General features: G+C 45.6%; 1 protein-coding gene across 8 annotated transcripts; it reads right to left on the minus strand.

The window, feature by feature from the left end:
* Positions 1–766: 766 nt before the first annotated feature.
* LOC147062328 (serine/threonine-protein kinase WNK2) lies at positions 767–25,087 on the minus strand. Of its 8 annotated transcripts, none has more exons than XM_085913999.1 (28): positions 24,548–25,086; positions 22,647–23,438; positions 18,361–18,533; positions 18,073–18,293; positions 17,828–17,985; positions 17,585–17,673; positions 17,271–17,490; positions 16,001–16,271; positions 15,790–15,902; positions 14,750–15,499; positions 13,010–13,870; positions 12,711–12,890; positions 11,826–12,050; positions 10,903–10,946; positions 10,575–10,734; positions 10,368–10,484; positions 10,023–10,190; positions 9,865–9,916; positions 9,572–9,673; positions 8,689–9,413; positions 8,401–8,437; positions 8,263–8,324; positions 7,163–7,743; positions 6,528–6,757; positions 6,232–6,450; positions 3,274–3,318; positions 2,698–2,993; positions 767–2,529 (listed from the first exon to the last, which is right to left on the minus strand). In XM_085913999.1, exons 2-28 carry the CDS (start codon positions 23,247–23,249, stop codon positions 2,281–2,283), a joined length of 6,951 nt encoding a protein of 2,316 aa, XP_085770125.1. In that variant the 5' UTR covers positions 23,250–23,438; positions 24,548–25,086; the 3' UTR covers positions 767–2,280. The 8 variants fall into 8 exon arrangements, with proteins under 8 accessions (XP_085770125.1, XP_085770116.1, XP_085770134.1 ...); XM_085913990.1 differs by having other exon boundaries at positions 15,790–15,905; positions 24,548–25,085; XM_085914008.1 differs by having other exon boundaries at positions 8,704–9,413; positions 15,790–15,905; positions 24,548–25,084.
* Between the last annotated feature and the right edge of the window lie 114 nt (positions 25,088–25,201).

Raw genomic sequence — 25,201 nt, forward strand, 5'->3', positions numbered from 1 at the left:
ACGCACCCTTCAGCTTTTCAGATTGGTCACATTTTGGGGCTTCATTACAATTGGCTTTCACAATCTATGCGATCAATACTGTTCCCATTTGGCGTCCGAACGAATCTGCTGCTTTGAATATCCATTTACGAACTCATAAATGGCTTGGCTCGGCAAGTCCATCTATCCATCCATTATCCGAACTGCTTTCATCTCGCGAGGGTCGCAAGTGTGCTAGAGCCTATCCCAGTCGACTACGAGCAGTAGGCGGGGGACACATACAAACAACCATTCACACTCAAGGACAATTTGGATTTCATAATTTACCTACCGTGTGTTTTAGGGAGGTGGGCGTACCCGGAGGAACCCCACGCAGGCACGGGGAGAAGATGCAAACTCCACACAGGAAGGCAGGAGCCGGAATCGAACCCTGCACGTTCTAACCACCCAGACAATAGAAATAATCAATTATTGATAATAATATTATGGATGATAATAAATACCAATGCCACTTGATAACTTTTTATAAGATTAAATGTAAATATATTGGATTTAAAAATGAAATACAACTGAACTGGCCAGTGATTCATTAGCCCGCATACCACACTTTGAGAATCTGCCTTACAAGAATCAAACAGAAGTGTTTGTTTCAAATCAAAACAATCAAACGTGACCATCAGATTGAAAATATTTATTTATCTCTCAACACGGTCAAACAGTGCAGCAGGTAGGATGAGTGATGCAGTGTGGCAGACCCAAGTAATCCCCCCCCCCCCCCCCCCCCCAAACACCTCCACATCCCATGGGAGCATTTTAGCTGTGAGGGAACGTTTGTTGTCCACAAACATGCAAGGAGGGGAAGCGCCAGCCACCACCTGAATTTGTCCAATAAACCGGCGTCATCTTCTCAGCACAAAGAAAACTCAAACAAAGCAAACAAGCCCAGATAGAAATGCCAGAGAACAGAAATCTCTTACAACTGGAAGTATTTCCCCAAAGAAGAGGATTCTGCATAAATTACTAGAAAAGTCCAATTCAAAGCGAATTGATACTGTACATCCAAGCTCTACAACACACACACACACACACACACGCACACACACACACAAAGTTTTAACAAAATATACAGTTTTACACTACAACTAATCTGTACAATTCACAGCTTGGAAGGGTCCAGGTCCTGATTCTTTTCAATCATTTCTTGTGGACAACTTTTGTGGAGAGGAAAACGTCCGTGCTTTTTTTGGTGATTTGTACAAACAGTACAGATGCTGCACACATGAAGAAACACGTCAACATAAAGTACAAGCTTGGGAGTCTATATCTTGTGCAAATCTCCCATGTCCGACTATCAAGTTTGCAAAAAGGTGACAGGAAAATGCTTCATAAAACAAAGGCAGTAACGCTGCTCAGTTTCAGGACTTTTCTTTTTGGTAACCATCCAATCATGTCAATGACAGGCTCACATAACAGCAGCATGAAAAAAAAAAAAAAAAATCTAATCTAAACTGGCCAATATGTACAATGTGTCACGCTTTGCTTCCAATTTTTGGCCCGTGCTCCTTCTGCACACATCACATTATTTCAGATCAGATAAGGCTTAAGATAATCAAAGCTTGGCAGGAGGAATCAATTTCACTTGAAAGACTCCCAACTATCAAATACCATCTGCTACATTCTCACCCAGCCATTGTTTCTGGATGCGGTCATTCCTCTCAATATGAAAAAACCTTTATGATCAAATCTTGTCTATGTTGTCTGTGAAAACGAGAGAAGAGAAACAAGAACCTGCTGGCCTCCTACTTACCCCCCCCCCCTTCATTTTTCCTTTGCAAGGCAGCAATGCGTTTCATCACTATGGCATACAGCAGAGGAACGTTTTGGAAAAACAATCTCATTTGATTATCTGAACAAGAGAATTAGCTGTTTTAATAGCGCAGAGCTACGATGGCATTCAGAAGCAAAAAGAGTGCGCGCTGCATTGAAAAAGAAAAGACTTCACTCCGGTGAGCTGTTAAATCAAAGAAATGTTTCGCAGAAGAAAAAGTTGAAGGGTCAAGGCACTACATTCCATCAACGTTAATACAGTTTTGTTTTCGGAAATTCAGGGATTTGAATTCCAATCGGGTGTTTAAAGTGTAACCATGTGCCCAGAGAAAATGGAAAGTGCACGGACAAAGAGAAATGAGCACATTTGCCAAGAAGCATGAAGTCTTCGTACGCAACACGTGACATGCACACACGCGCAAATGGGTGTCGTCCACCATCCTTTCAGAGGTTGTGGAGACTGCGGCCTCGGAGTTAGGTAGTCCTGGCGGGATTTGAGCAGAGGCCGTTTCCCGACTTGTAGGCTTGGATTCCAGCTTTGGCCACGGCGGGGAAGGAGCTCGCTGATGCAACGGGCCACCGCTGGGCATAAGGCCCCAACCCACCGTAGGAGCCCGGGGGCAGAAGGTACCCGGCGTGGAGCGCCAGAGGCGAGTCCAGACCTCGGCCGCTCGTCGAACTCGGCCGCGCTGTCGACGGGCTGGGGCTCGCGTGGCATTTCATCTGGAAATGAACAGTTGAACCTTGTGAACTTTTCACTTTATCTTAAGACTCTGAAAAAAAAAAAAGGCACTTCAGTCATTTGGATAGAATAGGTTGGAAGATACGACAAATACATCCTAGTGGTGAGAGGTATTTCCATTTTGCGACGTGTAAGCATACGCTAAGTACCTTGTGCACGGCGGCTGTCGTCGGGCACTCCACTTTTCCTTCCAGGTCTCGCAAACGCCTCTGTTGTTTGATCTGGTTCAAGGAGGGAGGCGGCTGATGGGCCGCCGTGGCTTCCTTAGCCCAGTCATCTACCAACTTGTGCAGGTCCTCTGTAAATAATCTTTTCTTATTGTTGCTGTTGTTGGTCTGGACCCCGGCGAGCCGCCCGACGGGCCGAGGCGACGGCGGCGGCGGCGGCGAGGGTGTGGCCGAGGCGAGGGACGGCTGCGTCTGAGCTGCGGCGCGGAAAGACGACCCTGAGGAAGACACAAAGGTGTGACGCACCTCTAGCAACACAGCAGCCAAACGATTACAATAGTCACAAATGAGTACACACGTCTAAAATGTCTGACAAAAAACAATTGGGGAGACTATCATGCAAAACAAAGAAGTGTCAAATGAAACAGTTTCAGGAACACCAACTACGGAGTGCTGAAAAATCAAACCAAGACGTGCACAAATGACACAAGGATGAGAAGATTCGGGGGAGGGGGGGGGGGGGGGGGGGTACTGGAAGCAAGTAAATGAGATAGTTACTACGACTGCGTTCTTTGCCTAGACATAGTCGTTTCAGTGTGGACCCTATAAAGAGGTAAAACAGCACAAGACAAAACATTAGGCGCAGGACAACAGCAATCAGCGAGCAAATGGAAAGGGGGGGGGGGACGAAAGAAGAGAGTCACTTCAAATTGAGCAGAAAGACTGCAAAGAAAGGCTCAGCTTCTTTTTTTTTTTTTTTTTGGGGTGGATTTGCTTGTCCTTTCTATCGCTGCAATTCACTGACTGCCATCTAGATTCAGAAACTGATGAGGAAGTGTTGGACAATTTGTGCTCAGAAGGAATGACGTGAATGAACGCGTGTTCTCCGAGAAAGGAAGATTTTGCCACAACGCCAGCTCAACCGACCCCAAAGACTAGACAAATACGAGTTGGAAACGCTCATGCACTTCAACCAAATGGGAAGAAAATAAATCGTAATAAGAAAGCAACAGTGATGATACAGCCCTTGGTGCGGCGCAGTAGTGTCCCGCCGTGCCCGTCTGGCAGCATGGCCCGGCGCCGAAGAAATCGCCCGCATCGTGTATGTCTTCGTCCAAACGCTAGAGGGCGCTCTTCTTGTACAACAAAGGGGAAGCAGGGTTCTGTGTTGTGTTCCTATGCCGACTGGCTTCAATTGGAAAATCTTATACACTACTCACAAAACGTTCTTTAGGATATTCTGCTTTTTTTTGTGGAATTTCAGCATCAATGTAAAATGCTCAATAATTTTGACAGGTTGACTTAACTTGACCTTTTGAATGCACATTCCAACCCTTCAATGGTTCAGCTCTTTTTGAGCAACCTTCTGTTCTCTGATAGGAACTGAAAAACATCATTTGCAGCACGAATACACTTCTTGGTTGGAATTGAAATGATCTCTTCGTCATGAGACCAAGACCAAACTATGCCATTTTGTCACAATCCAAACTTGCCCAATATGCATTCAGAAAGTTTAAAGGTCAAAGTTCATCTGTATAGGTCATTTTAGGGACAACCTGGATTGTTCCCAACATTTTGTGAGTCATTTCTTATTAAAATGAGGAGTGAACAAATCAAGAGGGGGGTCAAGATTTTCGACATGCACGTGATGTGCTCAAACTTGTTTGAGACTTGACTGTGTGTGTTTTTATTCCCCCCCCAGAAGCCCTGACTAATGTGTGCGGGCTTCTACTTGTGGAAGTAAATACGCTGTGATTGTGTGACAAGCAAATGATTGGAAACGAAATTCGGAACAATATCAACCCTAGCGGCATCCTTTCTTTTCATTCTCGGTGCTGTTTACAGCAAAATGCTGGTGGCCTTCTATGTCGAGATCAGGGCGGCCCACCGTCTAAGTGACCCCTTAATTTATCCCCCACCAGAAAATATTTTCTTTTTTTTTTCTCAAACCTTAAAAAAAATATTCAAAAGACACCAATGATCATTCAATATTGTTTTCTATAAAAATGGAACAAAATTATGGAAAAATTCCAAGAAAAGAAGACAAATATACAGAGAATATGCAAATACGCAGGGGGTGGCTGTAGTTGGAAGTTGTAATATCACCAATCGTCACTAGATGGCAGACATGTCTTAGTTGCGCTTTACTGCCTTGGACTACACATTATGAGTAGTCCTAATCATTTTGGAGGATTTGGAATGAAAACACAGTCCCTGAAAATAAGCAGTTTGCGTGACTTGATTTTTGTGATTTAAGAGGGAGGTGCGATTTATTATTTAATATCCACACCCATCTCGATTCTGTAGTTTTAAAAGGGTTGTGTGCTTTTTGTCTTTACAGACTGTTGCATTGACACGTTTAAAGCAAAACAGTCCCAATCAGATCATCAGCCCTCTTTGAGGTTCAGATGTCACCCTTTGTAATAATTCATTTCATTTCCAGGATGCTAAGCGCACAAAGGGAAAATGAAGAAAAAAGACCCCAATGTTTTCTAGCAAACACCTTTTTTTTTCTTTTTTTTTTGCAGTACTCGTACGGTGGAAAGGCCGACAGAAGATGGCTGCGCAGCGTTTGGGGATGGTTGATGTAAATGTGGGATGACTGCGATGAAGGTGGCGCAAAAACGTCATTATTGTGTTGAATGAGCATTGAGCGGCAGTGTGGCAGCTTTCAAATCAAGATTGCGGGAATGAAAGAGTGGGAAAAGAGAAAGGAACAAATACAAACAGATGGACAGAGACACAGGTCCACTGAGGAATCTAGTGCGTGGTTTGCTACTAGATTTAAAGGTGACTCTCTCTGACGTTTGGTGGTAAACCGTCCAGCCTGTAAAAATGAATATAAGAGGAAAGAAGAGAAGAAACAAGAGAGAGACTTTGAAAAAGGGAACAAAGATAGAGATGAGAAACCCCCACAATCACAAATGCACTCGTAGCAAATAATGACGTTCACAAAAGTGATGGATGGGAACAACGACCACAACGAGTCAAAGCAATGTCAGCCCTTGTCACTGTCTACAAGCTGCGCCAGGATATTTGCACTTTTTACTATTTTATTTTGTAATGTGTGTGTGTAGCGTAATAAGTAAGGCACACAGCTCACAGACTGAATGCTGCAAGATGAGTGAATGGAGGAAAGGAAAAACCTTGGGGTGGTTTTGTGGATAAGTAGCATTTTAAAATCAAAGCTAAACGCTCAAACGTGTTGATTTTCTGCAATATGGGTCATTTAACTCAAATTTGAAGGCCTTTTTTTTTTACCAGATTTCTGTACGCTGCTATCACAATCATTCAGTCATTGTTTATACTCCCGAAAGTGATTTTTAGTGGACACTTTGGGCAACTATAGCTCCACAAGTTGAAATGCTCTTCCAACTGGTCTTGGCATTTTGACAGACTCATTTTTAGGAAATGTTGTCACATTGCTAATGTAGTGGATTATCACGTTAGCATGTTTCTGTGTGACATAGATGTGTATTTCATTTCTCCGGAAAGCGCGTGTTCTCCTACGTGTACCTTGGCTCGTCAAGTTCGTCGTCCCGTCGGCGTGTTGGCCAGCGTAAATGTTGTCTGATGAAAAGGAGCCTTTCAAGGAACACGGTTGCTGGGTGTGGACCTGCTCCGGGGTTGAGCTGCGCTGATTGCTGGAGCCGGAGCTGCCGCTGAAGCGAGCGGAGCAGTCGGACAAAGCTGAACTTTTGGCAGGTGATCCAGAGGAACTTCCAGAACTCTCCACTTGATGCAATGAGAAAATAAAAGACAACATTCCAATGTTGAATCATCACAAATGATCAACTGCGGAAGCCACATACCTGTTCTGTCTGCCGCAGTGGTGCTGAGATTGCTTTTGAGCTGCTGCACCATCGGATTGAGCAATTTGCCAGCCTTGACTTTGTGCTTACTGGCCCTCCGTCGACGGCCACAGGGAGGCGCCGCATGAAGCAGGCCTACATTAGGGGGCAGAGATTTTCCCACTTCTTGGTACAGACGCTCAATTTCACTTCTCTGGAATGCCTGCAGTTCCGATATTTCCTTCATGTGCCTAGACAAAATTGAGGGGAAAAAAAAACAAAAGGTTGATATTACTTTCATTAGAATGATTAAACATTTTAAAAATTTCTAAAAGGTCAATTTCACATAACATTCTTATCATTAGGTCAGGAATCAACAAACAAACATAACGAGGTAATCATTTGAACTAAGTCTTCTGGTTTTAGCAAGGGCGGAGCTAGGATTTTTTTTTGGAGGGGGGCACGAGGTGGCCAAGGAGGTCCGCAAAACAAAAAAAACCTTCAGAAAAACTGGATTTTGATGGCATGATCTACATCATGCAGCATACAACTAGGAGTACTGTAGTTACAAAAGAAAAGTCATCTAATCTCAAGAGGCTTTGCGCTACTTATCCGACACATACATGCGCTTTGTGTATATGTATAAGTTCAATTACTTTTCCCTGAGCTTCTGAAGTTCTTTTCTCATGTCTGCATCCTCAAATTCGGAGTCATTGTCACTACTGATGTAGGAAGACGGCGCTTGTCCCGTCGCAGGCAACGGAGCGTGCCCGTTCATTTCCAGCGGTTGCTTGCTCAGCGAATCAGGGCTCTGCTCGCTTTTGCTCCGACCGGAGCGCTTGAGAAAGTCCACCGCCCTCTTGACGAGCTTGCTCCCGCCGTGCTCGGCCCGGGCGTGGAGGCGCCCCGCTGGAAGAGCTTTGCCGCTGCCGCTGTCCTCATCCGCGGAGTCCGAGTGACGTGAGCAGTGACGGCTGGGAGCGCTGATGGTTACGGCCCGGGGCAAATGGCGTGGCGTGATATCCGGGCTGGACGCCAGGGTAGCCTGGTAGAAATTTGGCGGGGCGGAGAAGCGGTTACTACAACGAGATCTGGATGCGGCTGGACTCTCAGGATCTGCCGAAGATCTGCCAGCAGTCGCGGAGCCATTCTTATTTCTATCCAGTCCTTGAGAACAACCAGACAAAGTGTTGAGGCTACCCTTGCTTTTTTCCGCAGTTGGTGCCGTGGTTGTTGTCTGAAAGAAAAATATTTTCAAACCTTCAAGATATTTGCCAGTATGCATCTTCAGCTAACATATGCTTTAATCAAATTTGCAACATGACAAGTGGCCAATCCCAACAAGTGGGATTTTCTTTTAAAAAAAAGTGGAATGAGAACTTCAAATACCTCTTAATGCCTTTGTAACAAAGGTCAGACAGTAGGTTTGAACATTAGATATTTTTACTGAAATCCTGTGAGTTAAGTTTTAAATAGGCTATTTTTGTTTTTGGAAAGAGAAAGGTCAGGAGGTTGTGTGATGTATATGCAGCCCTTCACTCCATTTTAAAAGGTGGCAGCAAAAAAAGAAGAGAAGAAAAAAAAAATCTTTATGTGTGTACCAGACCTTATTCTCTAATTATTACAAAAGGTCCCCAAGCCGATTCAGCATTTTGACAGAGCCATCATTTTTAGGAAATGTTGTCACTTTTCTACCACAGCAAGATTAAATAGCGAGAAACAGACCAGACTCATGAAGATATGGATTCGCTCTTACTTGAAAATTGCGTGAAGCAGCACTGACAGTCACAGCTCCTTTGATTGAATTCCTATCGGCAGCTACACGAGAAGAAGAAACTTTTAATAACAGTGAGACAAAGATGGTAAATGCATTATACACAGAAACATAGCCTACCTGCCAAAACATCCACACAATCTGGACTTTCAGGAATCTGAGGAAACGACAAGTGCAGCACACAGGCACATCATTAATTTACCAGCAGATGATCTTAGGAGTCCAATAATACAGTATGCAATCTCCTCACAAGGTCACAATAGTCATTAGCGCCCAACAAGTTATCGTGTCGGTGACCGATGTCAATAAATGAGTGCAGTGCTACAATCAGCAGATTATATTGGCGGGTAGATGAATCAATCGGCTGGGCTCGTCGAATGAAGCTGTCACACTCGCACACAAACGCACAATGTTTGTGTTTACCACTGGCTCCTCCTGTTTCTTGAGCGGCAGCGCCTCGCCGCTCCGGCCATCCGAGACTGACATTGAGCTGAGTGCTTCCGTGGCTGCGGTTTGCGGGTCGGCCGCGGCGCCTGAAGGCTGCGAGGGAGCGTGCTCCTGGTACAGCAGATTCCTCAGCTTCTCATCCAAAGTCTTGATCGTGCGATCGGCAAATTCCAGCCGGCGCGGCCCCTCGCCGTCCGACTCCCCGGGACCTAATGGAACCGAGGTCTGATGGGCCGGACTTTGAGGTTGAGAGGCGATGGGGGCCGCTGGTGGCGCGGTTGCTGGACAGGGTTGCTGCAGGACCACCGACGAGTGTGCGACGCGCTGTATGGGGAGCTCACTGGTAGGACTGGCTTTTGGATGACCGATTTGTACGGCCAAAGGTGCAACCTCCGCCTTATCGACAGTCTTCACATCCAGCGAGACCGGTGGTACGAAAGCACAGCACGGGATGTCGCTGACTATCGACACTGCCGAGACGCAGGCGTCTTCAACGGGAAGGCCGGCCCCCTTTGCACTGTTTTTATCTTGACTGATAAGAGTCTGCGGCTGCCGGACGGGGCAAACGTTTTGGTCTTGATGCTGCAACGGCGAGGACGAGGGGCCTCGTGAAGACGGGAGAGAGGTGGACGCGGCGGGTGCGTTGGTGACGGCTTCGACCGAGAGTGAAGCAGAATTTTCGCATTCTGAAAAATATCAAAGACAAGAGTTATTTAAGAGGAGAGCTCAGGCCATGGAAAAAAAAAGGGGCTGAGTTCTTTGTGTTGGGTGACACAAAATCAAAGCTCCAATAAAGGGAGATCTTCCAATGGAATGTCTGATGATTTATCAGCGGCATACGTACCCCGGTCGGTTGAGCTGTGACACGGAGTCTTCTTGTCTTGCTCTTGGACCGGCACCTCAGCCACTGGGCAGATGATGAACCAGCGCTTTCCAGTGTGAAGCACTGCCAAGGACAGAATGGAAGAACCTACAGTATAGTGTTCACGGGAAAGTCTACACACCCCCTGCTACAAATGCCAGGATATTGCATTATACTGCAATGCAAATAGCAGTAAAGAGGTGTCAGAGTTCATGTCAAACTGAAACCCGAGTGTAAATTCTTGTGGAGTACAAGGTGGTAAATTTTGGTCTCACCATTTTGTTGATAGACGGGCTGCGGTGTGCTGGGGGCACAAGACTTCATTCCCTAAAACGGAGAAAGGAAACTAATTGAACATGTGACACTTTTTGTATGATTTATTTAGTCTACTATGTTAAATACAACTATTAACTTAACTTAGCGCTGGTCTCACCTCCGCTAGCATCGCACCAGCCCCTTCACCCGCGGGACTGCTCATCTGGTCGGAATTTCTCTCTGCTTCTGTATCCTCACTCAACAACTCCTCAGCCTTGTCTACGATGTCTTTGAGCTGCTCAATGAAAACTTCTTTCTCCAAGTGTAGGATAAAATCGTTCTCCACCTGAGGGGATGGTTGGTAAAAGGCGCCGAAAAAAGCAACTTTTGTTTTGTATCCTTTTTAACAGAATGCAAGAAATATTATATGCACCACCGGACCACAATTTTGTGAATTAAAATAACGTGATAAATGAAGTCATTCACAAGATTTATAGTTCTTCTTAATTCATTTCCTACATACCATGTAAGTGGCGATCTCTTCAGGCGCGTCTCCATCTAGGTCAAATTTGAACGTGACCATTTTGTGATTGTGCGTTTCCAGTTGACACTCAACCATCTTATCTCCCGTGTTGCACACCTAAAATGTGAGCGAGGGAAGCGTATTTACAGTTATTACGAGCAAAACACGTGGCGACCGGAAGATGTTTTTTTTTCCCCGGTAACGCACGTTTAGCATGCTGAGCTTTGGCCTGCTAATCTTCTCTTGGCGAGACCGAGTCCGTGTTGACCTCCGGTGGTGTTTGCGGATTCTCCCTTGGCCTTTGCTTCCGTGTGTCCCCTCATAGCCGTCACTCATCTCCTTTCCTGACGTGGCATCAGAGTTGACACTGATTCGAAAGACACAGCAAAGACAAATAATCGGCTGGTGTTACTTTTTTTCATCAACATTCAACATCTGACAAAGATATTTGCAATCACGGCAGTATGAAGGAGAAAAAAAACCCAAAAACGCTAATGATCAAATATGGCGGATTAAGAAGAATGCTAGTTGGTACCTGTCATAGCTTTGTCCACCAGTGTGTTTTTCCACAACTTGATCCTACAGATAGGAGACAATCCAGGAAAAGGCAGAAATAAACTCATAAATAATTATAAAATACAGTTTTAGCAGAAACTACATGAGCTCCCATTTGCTGGCTTTGTTTTTACAGTCTGCCTTGATGTCCATGTATGAAAATTGAGAGCCTTTTTAAATGAATGACTGACTAGCTTTGATGCTCACTGAGATTTGGACACATGCCAAGAGGCAGCACGCTTGAAGATCAATTAAATGGCGCAAATGGTACATACATCATTGTTTGTTTTTTTTAAATTAATTTGTTGTGGAGGATTTAAAGAGGGGCGGCTCGGTGACGCAGTGGATAGCACGTCCGCCTCACAGTTAGGAGGGTGCGGGTTCGATTCCACCTCCGGCCCTCCCTGTGTGGAGTTTGCATGTTCTCCCCGTGTCCGCGTGGGTTTTCTCCGGGCACTCCGGTTTCCTCCCACATCCCAAAAACATGCTTGATAGGCCGATTGAGCACTCCAAATTGTCCCTAGGTGTGAGTGCGAGTGCGAATGGTTGTTCGTCTCTGTGTGCCCTGCGATTGGTTGGCAACCAGTTCAGGGTGTCCCCCGCCTACTGCCCGATGACGGCTGGGATAGGCTCCAGCACGCCCGCGACCCCCGTGGGGACTAAGCGGTTCAGAAAATGGATGGATTTAAAGAGGTATTTTAAGTGCTCAATCCATGTTTTTCACCAAAGGATGGCAGCCACTTGTCCTACTGCTGTTTACACATGAATGTGGCTGACCGCACTTGCAGGTGGCCTTCCTTGCTCTTGCGGCTCTTTATAGGAGATGACCATATCAAACGTGCTGTGGGATGGACATCAAAGTGCAGGACCGAATCTTTGCGAGAAAAAAAAATGGATGTTTACATCTGTGTTGGCCTCAGCTGGACCTGCGTCTCCTGTGGGAACACTGAACTGCTGCTGCGTCAGACCGGAACTTGTCAATGTCCTCTGTGACTCGTGGCTCAGAATTTCCTTCTTCCCCGATTGGCCGGCAGCGACAACCTGGTCTGAGGCAGGTGTGGACAAGTGTGCGGGCTGCGTGAGAAGGTTGATCTGCTGGACAGGTTCTGGGTGGCTGCCAATCAACTTCTGAGGGAAAGAGAAAAGAACAATCAACACTATGCATAACAGACACACAAACACACACCCAAAATACCATTTTGTTAAGTTCAGCACTTAGCCATCATCATATTTACCTGCATAAGAGTGCTGCTATTTGTGGGCGGCAGTGTGTTGGGAGAGAGGGCAGCGTGTGTGTAAATAGGATGTGAAAATGTAGGCTCTGAGCAACGGGCGTCATCTCGCTGCCAAGCAACGGTGACCTGAGCATTTGCTGATGCGTTTAGCGCCATTTGAGCCAAGACGGGTGAAGGGGGAGCCTTGAGCAACACTGGCACGGATGCAACTAAGACATTTTCAATGAGGATCGGGGAGAGCGGTGAGATAGAGGGGGTCACAGGGAGAGCATGCCCCGGAGAAAGGAAGACATGGTTGAGAGTAGAAGAAGACACTGAAGAGTGAGGGGCAGTGTGTGAGGGAGGGAAGGAGGATTCACAGTCAGTGACAGCGGCCATCACCTGGAAAGTCGGGTACTGTGAACAAGTCAAGGAGAAAACAAAAAGACAATGGAAGGAAGACTTTGACTGTCTTTGTTTTCAGTTAACAGATCGCAGTCCATAAGAAAGCCAGGAAAGAAAGTAAAGAAGGAAGGGAAAACAGGAGAGGAACATGAAGAAATTGGTAGCCTACCTGAGATGAGAGTGCTGTTGCTGGTAGCGAGGTTGAAATCTGCAGCGGCTGCAGCCGCTGGTGGACGTCTGCCTCAGGCAGTGGCTGCTGGACGCAAATTGTTTGGCTTGGGAAACTGCTCGCTGAATGGGGGGCGTTTGGTCTCTGGTTCGAGCCCTCCTGTCTAACCAATGGCACACTCTGCGGATAATGACGAAAGAAAACCATAAAGAAGAATGTAGGAGGACAGTGTGGTGCAGTGTGCACCGCTAACATTTGAAACAAAACACGTTGACCGATAATCAGGCATGAAAAGTCACCTTTTGGGTCAGGTGAGTCGCCTGGCCATGTGGGAGATGGGTTGTATTAGACGACTGCCCAGGCGGGTACGGACTCTGAGCGGGTACGGCATTGACGGCAGAATGTGTAAAGCTGACATCAGATAAGCTCGCAGGAGAATATTGTTGCTTTGTGTTTGCAGTCTGGTCCTGTTGGACTTTGGACTGGGATGCGTCTTGACTGAATTGCGGCGCGGTTGTCTGCCGGCTTTGCTGCTGGGGAGCGGGACTTAGCGCTTCGTGTTGACTCGGACAATGGAGAAGACGCTGTGACGTGATTTGGTGCTGTGCGCTCTGCATCGTCTCCAGCTGTGTCTGAAGGCCGTTTTGTGGCTGCTGCCTCAAGCGCTGTTGGCTTTCTTGTTGAACGGGCATCTGCTGGCTATTAAGTAGCGATGCAGTAGCGCTCAAACCAGTTTGGGAGCCATCTGGAAGCAGCACGCCGCCACTGCAAGCGTGCGACAATTGACATTTGGCTACGGCCGTCATCGTCGAGGACGCGCACGTAAGCGGGCAACTTTGTTCCGACCACTGTGCCGGGAGAGCCGGGACGGCGGCTGCCGTCTGCGGCTGATAACCTGCCACGGTGTGAGTCTGCTGCTGGATCGCGGCAACGCAGTTCAAAGTCGCTGGCTCCCGATGATGACCTTGTGTCTGGTAGCACTGCGCTCCTGCGGGAATACTTGGAGGTGGGTAGCAGTCGCTGGCGGCAGGATGGGTGTTGGCTGAAGCGGCCTGAGTTAGGATTGCGGGACTGGGTTGGCACGCGTAGGGCGAAGCGGGCTGGAGGTACTGGTGAGATGTGAGCTCTGCTGCTTGATTCTGGTGACCCACAGAACTGGCCTACGGACACAAAAGCAGTGAGCTAACATGAATGATTTTGTACCGCTCGTTTTCTTCGATACATTCTCGTACACGGTCAGACAAGAGTTACAGTGAAGGCAGATGAAAAATCAGGACAAATAGGGCCAGAAGAACGGCGCTAGTGAGGCTAAAGAAAATGTTGTTATAATTTGTGTGGATTGGGAGGAAAAGCGGTGAAAGTTAATCAGCAAGTCAGTGGTTCTCAAATGGGTGGCCACTTCGGGGGTACGTGAGATTTTAAAATCCATCTGTGAAAAAAAGAACGTGATCACCTCCCTGCCACGAAGAACGACAAAGCTTCCCAGTAAAACACAAGTCAACACAAAAGCAACACTGCAATGCAAAATTCAGTGGTGGAAATGTTGTTAGTCTTTTTTAATGAAATCAATTATCAGATTTCAAATGAATTTTTTTTGCAGTTTTTGCTTTTATTTAAAATTAACTCAATGTTTTTCTTTGAGAGCAGATCAGCACTATGATCCCATAGGAGAAAACTTTATATTGATTATTTTTATGTGAACAAATCTTTATTTATAATGAATCTTTTTTTTTTTGTTAAATATTTCTATTTCCAAATCTTCCCGGATAAACTACAACAAATTGAGTTCCAATGCTTAATGAATCAGACACTGATGGCTGTTATTCTCTTTTAAGTTTGGTTTGGCTCAAAAAAAAAAAAAACTCTTTTTAAGAACCACTGTGTTAGAGAATTAACAAGAAACCATTCTTTTGCATTACTAGCAAGCTTCCTTTTGAAGATCAAGCTCAGCTGTGGGAACCTAAGCAGCAAGCAGGACCCAGGTGGTGGAAAAGAAGGAGATCCAGGGAGAAATCAGCGAGTCTACTACTTCCACCTACCACTCCCATTGCAGTGGCTACGTGCTGCTGTCTTGCAAAGGATCTATCCTCACAGACACGCAGACATGCATCTTCCCCACACAAAGTGGTCTTCAGGCGATGATGATTCTTCAAATTGCCATCTGGGGCAACAAAGCCATTCCTGTGGGAAGCTGAGAAGTCAACGCAGGCAGGCTGGGCGGAGGCTCCTTTTTGGTTGATAATATTGAACAGGGACTTTTGCAGCAGGAGCAAATCTGAACAATTGCTTGAATCTTTCAGATGTCCCAAAGGAGGGCAAGGCAACGTTCCCACTGAGAACGCTGTGCGTTTGGACGCACACGGACGGTGCGGCGCATCAGAAGACGAAGAGCGTCCAACCACTCCCCGGTGATGGGTGCTGTGATGACACATTAAATTCAGGATCCCGCTTATGTCAGAGTGTCTGCGGACCCTTGTCGCAGGAAGCGTCACGTCCGATGAAGGTGAGAGGGATTTCTCTCCACTGCTGTCCAATAATAACGGCTGAACGAGTCGGGAAGAAGCGGAGTGACGTTCCCATTGGTTAGCAGGACTGACCGATCTCGGAGAGATTTTGGAGACGTCGAGTTGAGCTAGGGGCTCAAGATCATAAGCGTCAATAATGGGAGCGCTTCCTCTGCGGGCTGCAAATCCACAAGTACCACGTTCCGGGCTCAGCGTGACCTCGCATTCTTTGGCCATGTCACAGGAGTGAGGTCGATCTGCCGTTAAAGCTTTACCCGGCTGCCACTGATAGAGAAACCGAGACAATCATTTCTCCATAAAAACCCGAAGGAATAACGTGAATAGGTTGTTTATGAGTCTATATAATACACATGTATAGATATATACATTTAATCAGAATACTCAATTCTTCCATAAAACTTTCAACATATCCGGATAACAAAATATTCACTGCAGCTCTATAGGCATGTAACGGGTACGGCTATGATATGAAAGGTGCTTTAGCAATGGCACATTGTTGTTTCACACCTTTGAATATACAAGTTAACTTGAGTGTGTATGCTCCAGGTACATACCTGCTGTGTTGCCATGGTGATGGGCTCCAGCAGGGACTGGTAGAGAACACTCTGCTGGCTGCTGTGGGAGTCGGAGTAAACAGTGGAGCCCTTGCCACTGTCAAAAGTGCCGTCTGCTACAGAAACACAAAATGGTTCAATCATAAAAAAAGGAAAGGGGTTATGCAAAGTGAAAGCATGGATATGAGTATCTCACAGTATGACGACTTACATGTGACTGAGGTGAAACTGGCCGGCAGGGTCCGAGGTTGGTTGTGCTGCTCGATGTCGGCTTGCGGCTCCAGCAAAGAAGGTTGTCCTGCGTGCACGTCCCGAGAAGGCGCACCCTGACAAGATGCCTGCTGGAACGCATGGCCGCCGCCATCTACTTGATGAGTAGCCGACGCTGTTCTTTCTCTTCTCCATTTGATCAGTGCCACGCGGTCCCGAATGGATTTTCCTACAGTCTTCACATCGCTGTCGTGGAAAAATCCAGAGTCCACCTAAAAAAGACAAAGGCCTGACTCATTGTTGTTGTTACAGAGTGCTGAAATAGCTGCTAACCTTAAAGGGCAAAAATTGAGAAAATGGCAGAAGTGTGAGAATATTCACATAGATTACATCTGGGCACTGATGCGGCAGAAAAACCTAAAGGTTGTTTTAGTTGGTTTAGTTTCATCAGTAGCTTTCATATCCTGTGGATAAGGAATTCATTAAGCCAAGACTCATTTCCTTCAGTGCTGGTTTTTCACAATATTATTGGTAGCTGCAGTATGACTGCTTTGCCTTGTGTTATTGATTTAATTGCATGTGTGAATTTCCCTTGGAGATGAATTAAATATCTGAGGTTCTATGTATCTGAATATGTATGAGTGAATTCATTAACTATGTGACATTCGATCGACAGTGGACACCCGCATACATTGCTCCTTTTTTTTTTCTCTTTAATACAGTGGACTCCCATGGGGGGGGGGGGGGCAGGGATCAGGCTGGCTTGTGAATAGCAAAAAGCTGCATAGAATAACCATGCATTGAAATGCATTGTGCAAAAAAAAAAGAAAATTAAACCCAAATTTGTCCAAAAAAAACATTTCATAATAGGGGGGGAACTCCAAAATATTAAATATTAAAAAATATTGAAACTAAAATTGGGGAGAAAATTCCTTCATAAAGAATCGGAGTTATGCAAGAGATTGGGCTGAAATTCAGGAGTCTTAGAATCCAGTAGCGGCAACTTCAAGCCCACAATAAATGCAAAACTTATCACCAGAGCAGCCAAGTGGTGAGAAATCACAAGTCTCATGTTGCAGCAAATTTAGCACCCATGACACAATTCTTTTGTCTGCACTTTTACTCCCAGACAACAGTTACAATGTGGACGTGCCTAAGAAAAGCTTCAAATTGGAAAAAAAAAAAAAAAAAAGCCATTTGTTCAGTCACATGATCCCTTTTCTCACGGAAGAGTAGTCAATTAAATAAGTTGCAAAAATGTAATGACATACCATCTCTTGTGCCACCACCTCGGGAACTTCCTTCTCCAGGTCAAAGGTGAACTCGATAGCCCCACTCTCCTTATATTTGCCTTTCAATTTCTTGTGGTCCTCCACCCACAGTTTGAGGGCGATGGAGGTCTTTTGCCCGTCGTCCTCCTCCGCCAGCTCCACCCTCACGCCCGTGTCCTCGGCAAAGAAGGCGTGGTTCAAGAGGTCTTTGATGGCGTATCTGTTAGAAGATACAGTCAGACCCGAATCAGTCACTTTTGCTCATAGCAAAATTGTCAGGAGAGCTACAATGAGAAGAGGTGACAGTGGCTTACCGCTCCTCTCTTTTTTGGCAGATGCACTCCCCGATAATCTCTTTGATTTCAGGATCCATAACCTTGTTGTAACTGGCTGGCTTGACTCCCTAGATGGAAAAAAAAAATAAAAATAATTCAACACGTGGAATGAAAACACTGAAGTTGAGCTACATTTAGGGAAGACACCAAAAACTCTCCTGTCCTAAATGGGCTAAAGATCGTATTGAACAAAAATAAATAAAAATCCAAATTGTGCCTCACACTTGTGACTTTGCGATAAATCTGCGCAGCATTCTGACATTCCGAGTAGGGATATTCTGAGGTGGCCATTTCGAGCATACACATCCCAAAGGCGTAGACGTCCACAGCTTCATCGTAGTGCTCCTCGTACATCTCCGGGGCCATGAACTCCGGAGTGCCTGCGGGGAGAGTTGGAGACACACAGGTCTTGGACACGTTTCTCTGCTTAGACGAATGGCTGCCGCGCCGCGGCGCGGCCGACTTACCTATGACACTTTTTGCAAAAGAGGCAGCTTTCAGCGTGGCCAACCCCAAATCGCCAATCTTGACCGAGCCCGTAGGGCCAGTGATGAAAATGTTATCGCACTTGAGGTCCCTGTGGATTATGGGAGGAGTTCTGGTGTGGAGAAAGTGAAGGCCTTTCAGGATCTGTCTACACCAGCTTCTTAGCACCTTGGGCTTCATCACCTTGAACCGCTTCAGATAGCTGTACAAGAGGAGGTAAAGGTTGAAAGTTGCTTTGGTAGTTGGAATCCCTTTTCATCACTACTCACGTTTTTAACGTTCCCGATGTCATAAGCTCCGTAACCAAAACGATGCATTTCTTTCCTTTAAGCGGAGACTCCCAAAAGTCGTAAAAGCGGACAATGTTTGGATGTTGGAGACCTTTTAACATCTCAGCTTCTTCCTTGAAGCGCTGACGTTCCACTTTTGACAGCTTACGATCCTGAGGAAAAAGGACATTATTAATATTATTATCCTAAATGGTTGGTCAGAGAAAGTCAGATCTTATCATCTTTTGGGTCAAAGAAATGCATTTCAGTCAATTTTATTACCTCACAAAAAGACTCTTCAGCAATGTGAGTCATATAAGGTTGATAAGAGTTCAACTTGTGGACCTAAAAATCCCTTTGTAGTGATTTGTAGGAATGTTCATCAGGGTTCATTCAGGTCAGATCACATTTCACGAACCATTTATGCAGCAATCCAAGAAATTGCACAGTTTACACATCCATTTTCTTGCAAGTGTACATCAATCTGTCAACGCAATTTGGTTTTGACATTGCGCTAGATCAGCAGCCACTGCGACTAAATGAGAGCTCAAAGTGTGTGTGTGTTGGGGGCAGTCACACCCTCTCCCTCCCCACTGCAGCAAAAGGCTTTGTGTCATCGATCTGTTCCATCTTTCTTCATTTCCTTCGATATCTTGCCATCCCACTGTCCACCTTCCATCCCCCATCACACCATCCAGCCTGGCTCTCTCTCTCTCTCTCTCTCTCTCTCTCTCTCTCTCTCTCTCTCTCTCTCTTTGCACCCCTCAAAGCAGCCACTCCCTTCGATATCACCAGCAACCCCCCGCACAGACACGAAACGAGGAGCGCAGAATTTGCTAGCTACACCCTATCCCGTTCCCTGCAAGGCATATATTGGAGCGCCAAGCACTGCTCTACTGATTTTTTATTTTTTTTAGCAGTAGGGTTTACATAATCATGACCCCACCCTCGCAGGGATGGGCGACAAACTCAAAAGCTCGGAGACATTCAATTATTTACCCCTCGCAGTGAACTCCAGTGACATGCAACAGTACAAGGTTGCCCAGAAATAAGAAATTGTTTCAAATGGAGTGGTGAATGCTGATATATTCTAATGCTGTGTGTGACAATGTGGCTAACGTGGAGGTGTCTGCGTGTGTGCGTGTGTGTGAGTGTGAGACTTAGGCTGCACTCTTCTGAAGAGGCATGAATAATTCACCTCTGCAGAAACCGACAGTAACAAGCTGAGCAACGGAGGACCGGCTGGGTCCACCCAAGTTGGGTGCTTAGCTTCCACCATCTAAAAATGACGATGCAGAGTATGGATAACGCTGCAGCAAGCAAAAATAAATATAACTCAATGAAGAAAATGAAATGGAAAAAAAAAAAATCATCCCTTTTATTCAAGTCGCCTTTCATCATCTCTGCTGTCATCTTGCACAAATTCTCTCCCCCCCTTTCGGCAAATCCATCGTGGTGTGTTCCCCAATTACAGTCAACACGCACACAACTCCAATGAGCTCTCCTCACAATAGACAGGGAAGCTTTTACATAATTCAGAAGCCACATGTAGGCCCAGCATGGTGAGACACCGAGACTCCCCAAAGACCGGCCAACGTCACTCGTCTGCAAGCTGGACAAAAGACGCCACAGGAGCGGACAACGCCTCAGTCAGCCATAAAAACAGCAAGAGAAAAATTCCAATCAAATTCAAATCATGACTGTACAATGTGCGCACATGTTTTCAGAACGTGGGCAGAGAGGAAGTAACGCCGGCCGGCTGCCACGCTCCAGGCGACGCGCAACCCCAACGCGACTCGACTGGACAAAGGCCAACAAAGTCCGAAGGGGTGCGATCGCATCATGTTATTCACAAACTGATTCCTAACCGCACTTGATGAGGACATTAAATCTTGAAAATGTATGATGAAAACATCATATATTGCTAAAAAACACCACGGATTTTTGAACACGAGATATGTCTCAAATATATCCCTTTTAACTTGACAACACAGAATACATTCAACGTTTCAAAACAAACAAGACAAAATGAACCATTACAGCTGTGATTGTACCAAATTGTCTTGCCAAATCTGCAGTCCAGTCTGGATTACTGGAAACTAAATCCCTTTCCTGTTGCTAAAAAAAAATGCTAATGCTAACAAATACGTTTTAGTTCAGCCAACATGGAGTATGCAGTTGCTTATGTTATGCAACATAAATATATCACGACACAAAATGTACACAAAAGCATTTGCTTACTAGCTACAACTTGCATCCAACTTTAAAGAGGAAGTCAATATTTTCTTTGCAATAATTTGTTGAATGTGGCCTCACTAGTCTAAAGCCATATAATGTGTCAACTACGGTTATTTTTCCAACATAAACACAACCGGGTATAAATTCACACCTCACACCTTCAAATAATAGCCATTAAAAATGCAACCATGCCAATACACAAGAACTCAATGCACTTATTTGCATATCCACTAATAATAATCAACAAAATGGGGAGAATACAACAATTATTTGTTATTGTTATTATCTCAAAATTCCACTGCTAAAGTCTAATAATCTGTCCCTTTTTTTTTTTCATTTCTCAATATAAATGGATCAGTAAAATGCTTGGAGTAAAATCTAGGGTAACGCAATTGAGTTTTGCATACTATACTACACTACCTAGGCGGATATTTATGCACAGTCGTCATTTTCATGACTAAGCAGCAAGGCTGCATGTGACCAAAAATACAGCATCGGTGCGAGTAACCAGCAGAAGCGAAGGCATGACAGCTGGTGATGTTAACACACCCACATATACACACACAACATAATAAAATTAGTCATGAATAGTTGCGGTGCTGCGATACACAGAGTGGCGGCTGAACCCATCTGCTCTGACGCTCAGCTTTTTATATGAAGGTGCAAGTCCAGCCTGTCTTGATGGAGATGACGGACTGTTCCACACAGCTCCTTTAGACAGCTCATTTCTTTTCCTTTTTATTTCGTACTCATAAAAATCTTCGTGACAAAGAGGTGTATCTTAAGAGTTAGCAATTACTTCATAACATTGAGATTAAGCAGTAAACAGCCTGACTCAAAAGATTATGGAAGGAATTCCTGGAATCCGGAGGGGGTACTGTGACAACTAATTGCTTATTAGACTCGATGGCAGAAGTGATTTGTTTTGCCAACAAATGTATTAAATCTGCTTTTGCATTCTTGTGACGAGGCATGTCATGTGCCTCCAGTTCCGTCAAGTGCCTCAAAACTTCTACTAAGGATTGTTTTTGTGGCTTTTATTGTTAATATTGTATGTGTATTTTAAGCACACGGACCACTGTCAAAAACATTATCAGTGTCCTCTTCCAATTATGTTTAGTACTTTAGAACGGAGGCAATAGTGAGACTTTGGCTAGGGAGTTGGCGAGGAGCTTTTTCCTAGCTTGCTGATCAGGTATGTTGGCTGAGGGAGAGAAGTAAAAAAAGGCAGAACAGCAGCCCTCAAGGACCGGAGCTGGACATGCCTGTTCTAAAATGATTTCAACATTTGATCCATTTGCGCTGTGATTAACCCCTTTATCGACTGCCGGCTAGAAGGAGGATATTCGTATTTGCCCCAAGGGAGTTATAACAGAGCGCAGTGCTTCCTGATATGTTTGCAATCTTCAACATGCAGGCAGTGGGATGGCGTGACCGCTGTGGCTGCTTGGGCATGACATCACCATCCAAATGATGTCATCCAGTGTCTACCTTTTGTCAGCCTTTACCTCGAACATCTCAAGTACAATTGCTTGGGAGATGTGCTGTTGTTTTGAGACACAAAAGACTGCAACGTTCTTAGAAAGAGCGTCTAGAGTTGAGCCAAGATTAGTGGAGCTCCATGTAAACTTCCTGCAAGGGAGAAGCCAAGACATAATCCAACTGCAATCCCCAAAGGACTCAAATCATTGTTGGTTCATTCCTTTGCACGGTCTAAGGGAATGATTCAGATAAGTAAAAAAAACTCATCTTTACAAGGTCAATGTTGCCGATTCCTTTTCTTTGTAAAACCGTGACAATTTGAATTTTAATCATTTGCACGTTAAGGGTCAATGGCAGCTACTAAATTATCTTTTCCAGTTTAAACTAGAAATGAACAAGTACTGATGCATCTGTGACAATACCAGCCTTATTTGAACACTTGCAAGTCATCACCTGCTTCAGAAAGAAAGGTCTTTGTCATTGTCTAAAATGAAATCATATATACGGGACTCGTAATTGAACATCCCTAGTTTCAAAGTAGGCAACTGTTAGTTGCTGTGGTTTACCTGCAGCTCACACCAGGCAACCTCCACCCAGGTTTCCGTGTCCAGACCCTTGTAGACGGTCTTAAAGGAGCCCCGCCCGAGCTCAATGTCAAATTTAAGGAAGCGTCCTCCCGGAGAGGTGGCGACGGCCTTCATCTCCGCCTCTTCCTCCGTCTCCTCGCTGGCTGCCTTGATGGCGCTTTTACCGCCATCGCTGCACGTGGCGTTCAGCGCATCTCCTCCGCTTTCGCCCTTCTCCTCGTCACCTCTGCCATTTTCTTCTTTTTGCCCAACTCGAGTCTCGGCGCCAGAGTCCTCCCGTATTCCACCGCTAGCGCCTGGCGTCCTGCCCGCGACCGTCGGTGGGGTCACGTTCAGGAGCCGGCCGTCACATTCGGTCGCCTCCGAGGCCTGCTCGTCCGCGTCCGAGAACCACAGGCTTCTCCTGATGAATCTCTGACGCACGATCTTCTGATAAGCGGAAGATGGGTCGCTGCCGCCTCTTGGCGCCGAGCCTGCCGGGCTTCCGTCAGCTGTGGCTTCACGCTGCGTTTCAGGGTGCCTGATGGGGGGGCGGTTGATTCGCGAGCGCTCCTCTGCGTTTAGGCTAGCTTCCTGCTCCATGCTTAGTCGTATGTTCCGTCGCTCTGGCTCGCAGCTCACACGTGCCGTGGGCGAATTTGCAGATAAGCGGCACACACATCAACACCTTCGGTTTCCATTCGTGACCGAGTCACAGTAGTCTGCAGCAGTCAAAACCTCTGACAACACCGGCATGGATGACACACACCAGCTTGAATCCAATCTTGAGATCTGTAACAGAAACGTTGTCAGAGGGTTTTAGCCAGGCCACTATAGCCTGAAAAAAAAGTTTAAGACAAAAGGATTGATCATTAAAATTTGACCTAAATAGATGCTTTAAAACAAGCATTTTTTTAAAGAGACAGTGTTTAGATTTTTCTGCCATCTCATGAACCAAACTGCTTTGTATTTGTTGATTGATTGATCCAAAAATGTGCGATCGGGTGATTTGTCTCTTTCGGGCGTTCATAGCAGAAAGATGGCAGCAAAACATGTCAGCTTCCGATAACGTGAGGCGCGACCCATATAAACTTTTTAGCAATTAGGAGGTCAATGATTACATTAAAAAAAATTTACAGTGAAGGGATGGAAGGCTGAAATTAGTAGTGGGTTTTTGAAATGAACGAATATTGAAAAAAGATCATGAAAGAGCAAAAGGTACATTTAAAACCAAGGGAGTCAGTGTGTGCAGGCATGCGTCGTTCGATAACAGCTCCTGAATGAATGTACACTTGATAACCCCTCGTGGGACTAAAGAAACGTGAAGAGGATCAGCGAATGTGTCATCCTTGGGCACATTTATCAGAAAGTTCCGATATCAATTCACAACCTGTTGCCAATCGTGCAGCAGAATCATTCATGACTTTGACACAATCAAAGTAGTTCACACATCTCACACTGTAATTAATCCTGAGGATATTTCATCACATTTATTTGGTGAGATTTTTCTTTTTTGGGGAAGAGGGGCGTGTCATAAAATGTTTCAAATGTAAAATATGCCACACTACACGAGTGTAATGTGGAAATGATTTCATTTCACCTAACTGGACTTGCAAAAGACGTTTGGATTCGGGCTAATGCCAGAAGGAACACAGATTTTGTACATTTGGTGGTGTGCAATGAGATTTTTATGGTATAACAAAATGGCTTGGATTAGTGCAGGTTGAGATTTAAAATAGCCTTCCACGTTGCTTATTTGCTAGCTTAGGCACAAGATTGCATCCTTGCCTTCTTGGCAGGGGCGTAGGCAGAAGGAGTCATATTAGCCAGCTCTTTTGAACCACCCCGACACGTTTATACGTCATATAGACATTTCTAGACAAAATTCATATTTGACGTACCTTGTTCGTTCTAAAAGGCACACAGGAGCACGCCCAACGTCCTGCTTTTAGGTACTGATGGTAACGGCAGGTGGCATCATCATCATCGTCATCCTCATTGAAGCTCGCCCAAAAAGCCGTTTATCGTCGAAGAAATGTACACTTTGAAATTCCATATTTGTCGTTTGCTATTTTCTAATCGACGTGACCAGGTGAAAAGCGTTCTTGGATATGTTCTTATGGCTTGGATGCTCTCGTTGACCCCTCGACGCAATTCGCCGCATCACTCCTCCCTCAGCGGCTGTTTCCTAAACAGGGGCGCCCACCGCCCAACCTACGTCGACATATATACGACGCGGAGGAAATGCTCCAATACTTGGCACTCTCCGTGTGGGTTGAGCTTCTACAGCTTGCGATACAATGACGCTGCCCGGTGCCCAGCGTCAGTGAGCGGCGGCGGCGGCGCCCACGCTCGTTCCTTCGACTCGCCAGGCTCCACGGCTACGCCCCTCCGGACAAGCGGGCCGGCTGACCAATCAGGCGGCACGCCGGAACTGCGCACGAGGATGCATAACTAAAGTGAACTGACCCAAGTGCGAAAATATAATCGTGCTTAATTAAAGCTCCACCGCGTAAAGTCAAAAATTCCAAAGACATTTTATAAATATAAAGACC

This window comes from Syngnathus leptorhynchus, chromosome 1 (genome assembly GCF_054491065.1).
Source record: "Syngnathus leptorhynchus isolate UIUO chromosome 1, UIUO_Slep, whole genome shotgun sequence".
In the NCBI taxonomy this organism is placed as follows: Eukaryota; Metazoa; Chordata; class Actinopteri; order Syngnathiformes; family Syngnathidae; genus Syngnathus; species Syngnathus leptorhynchus.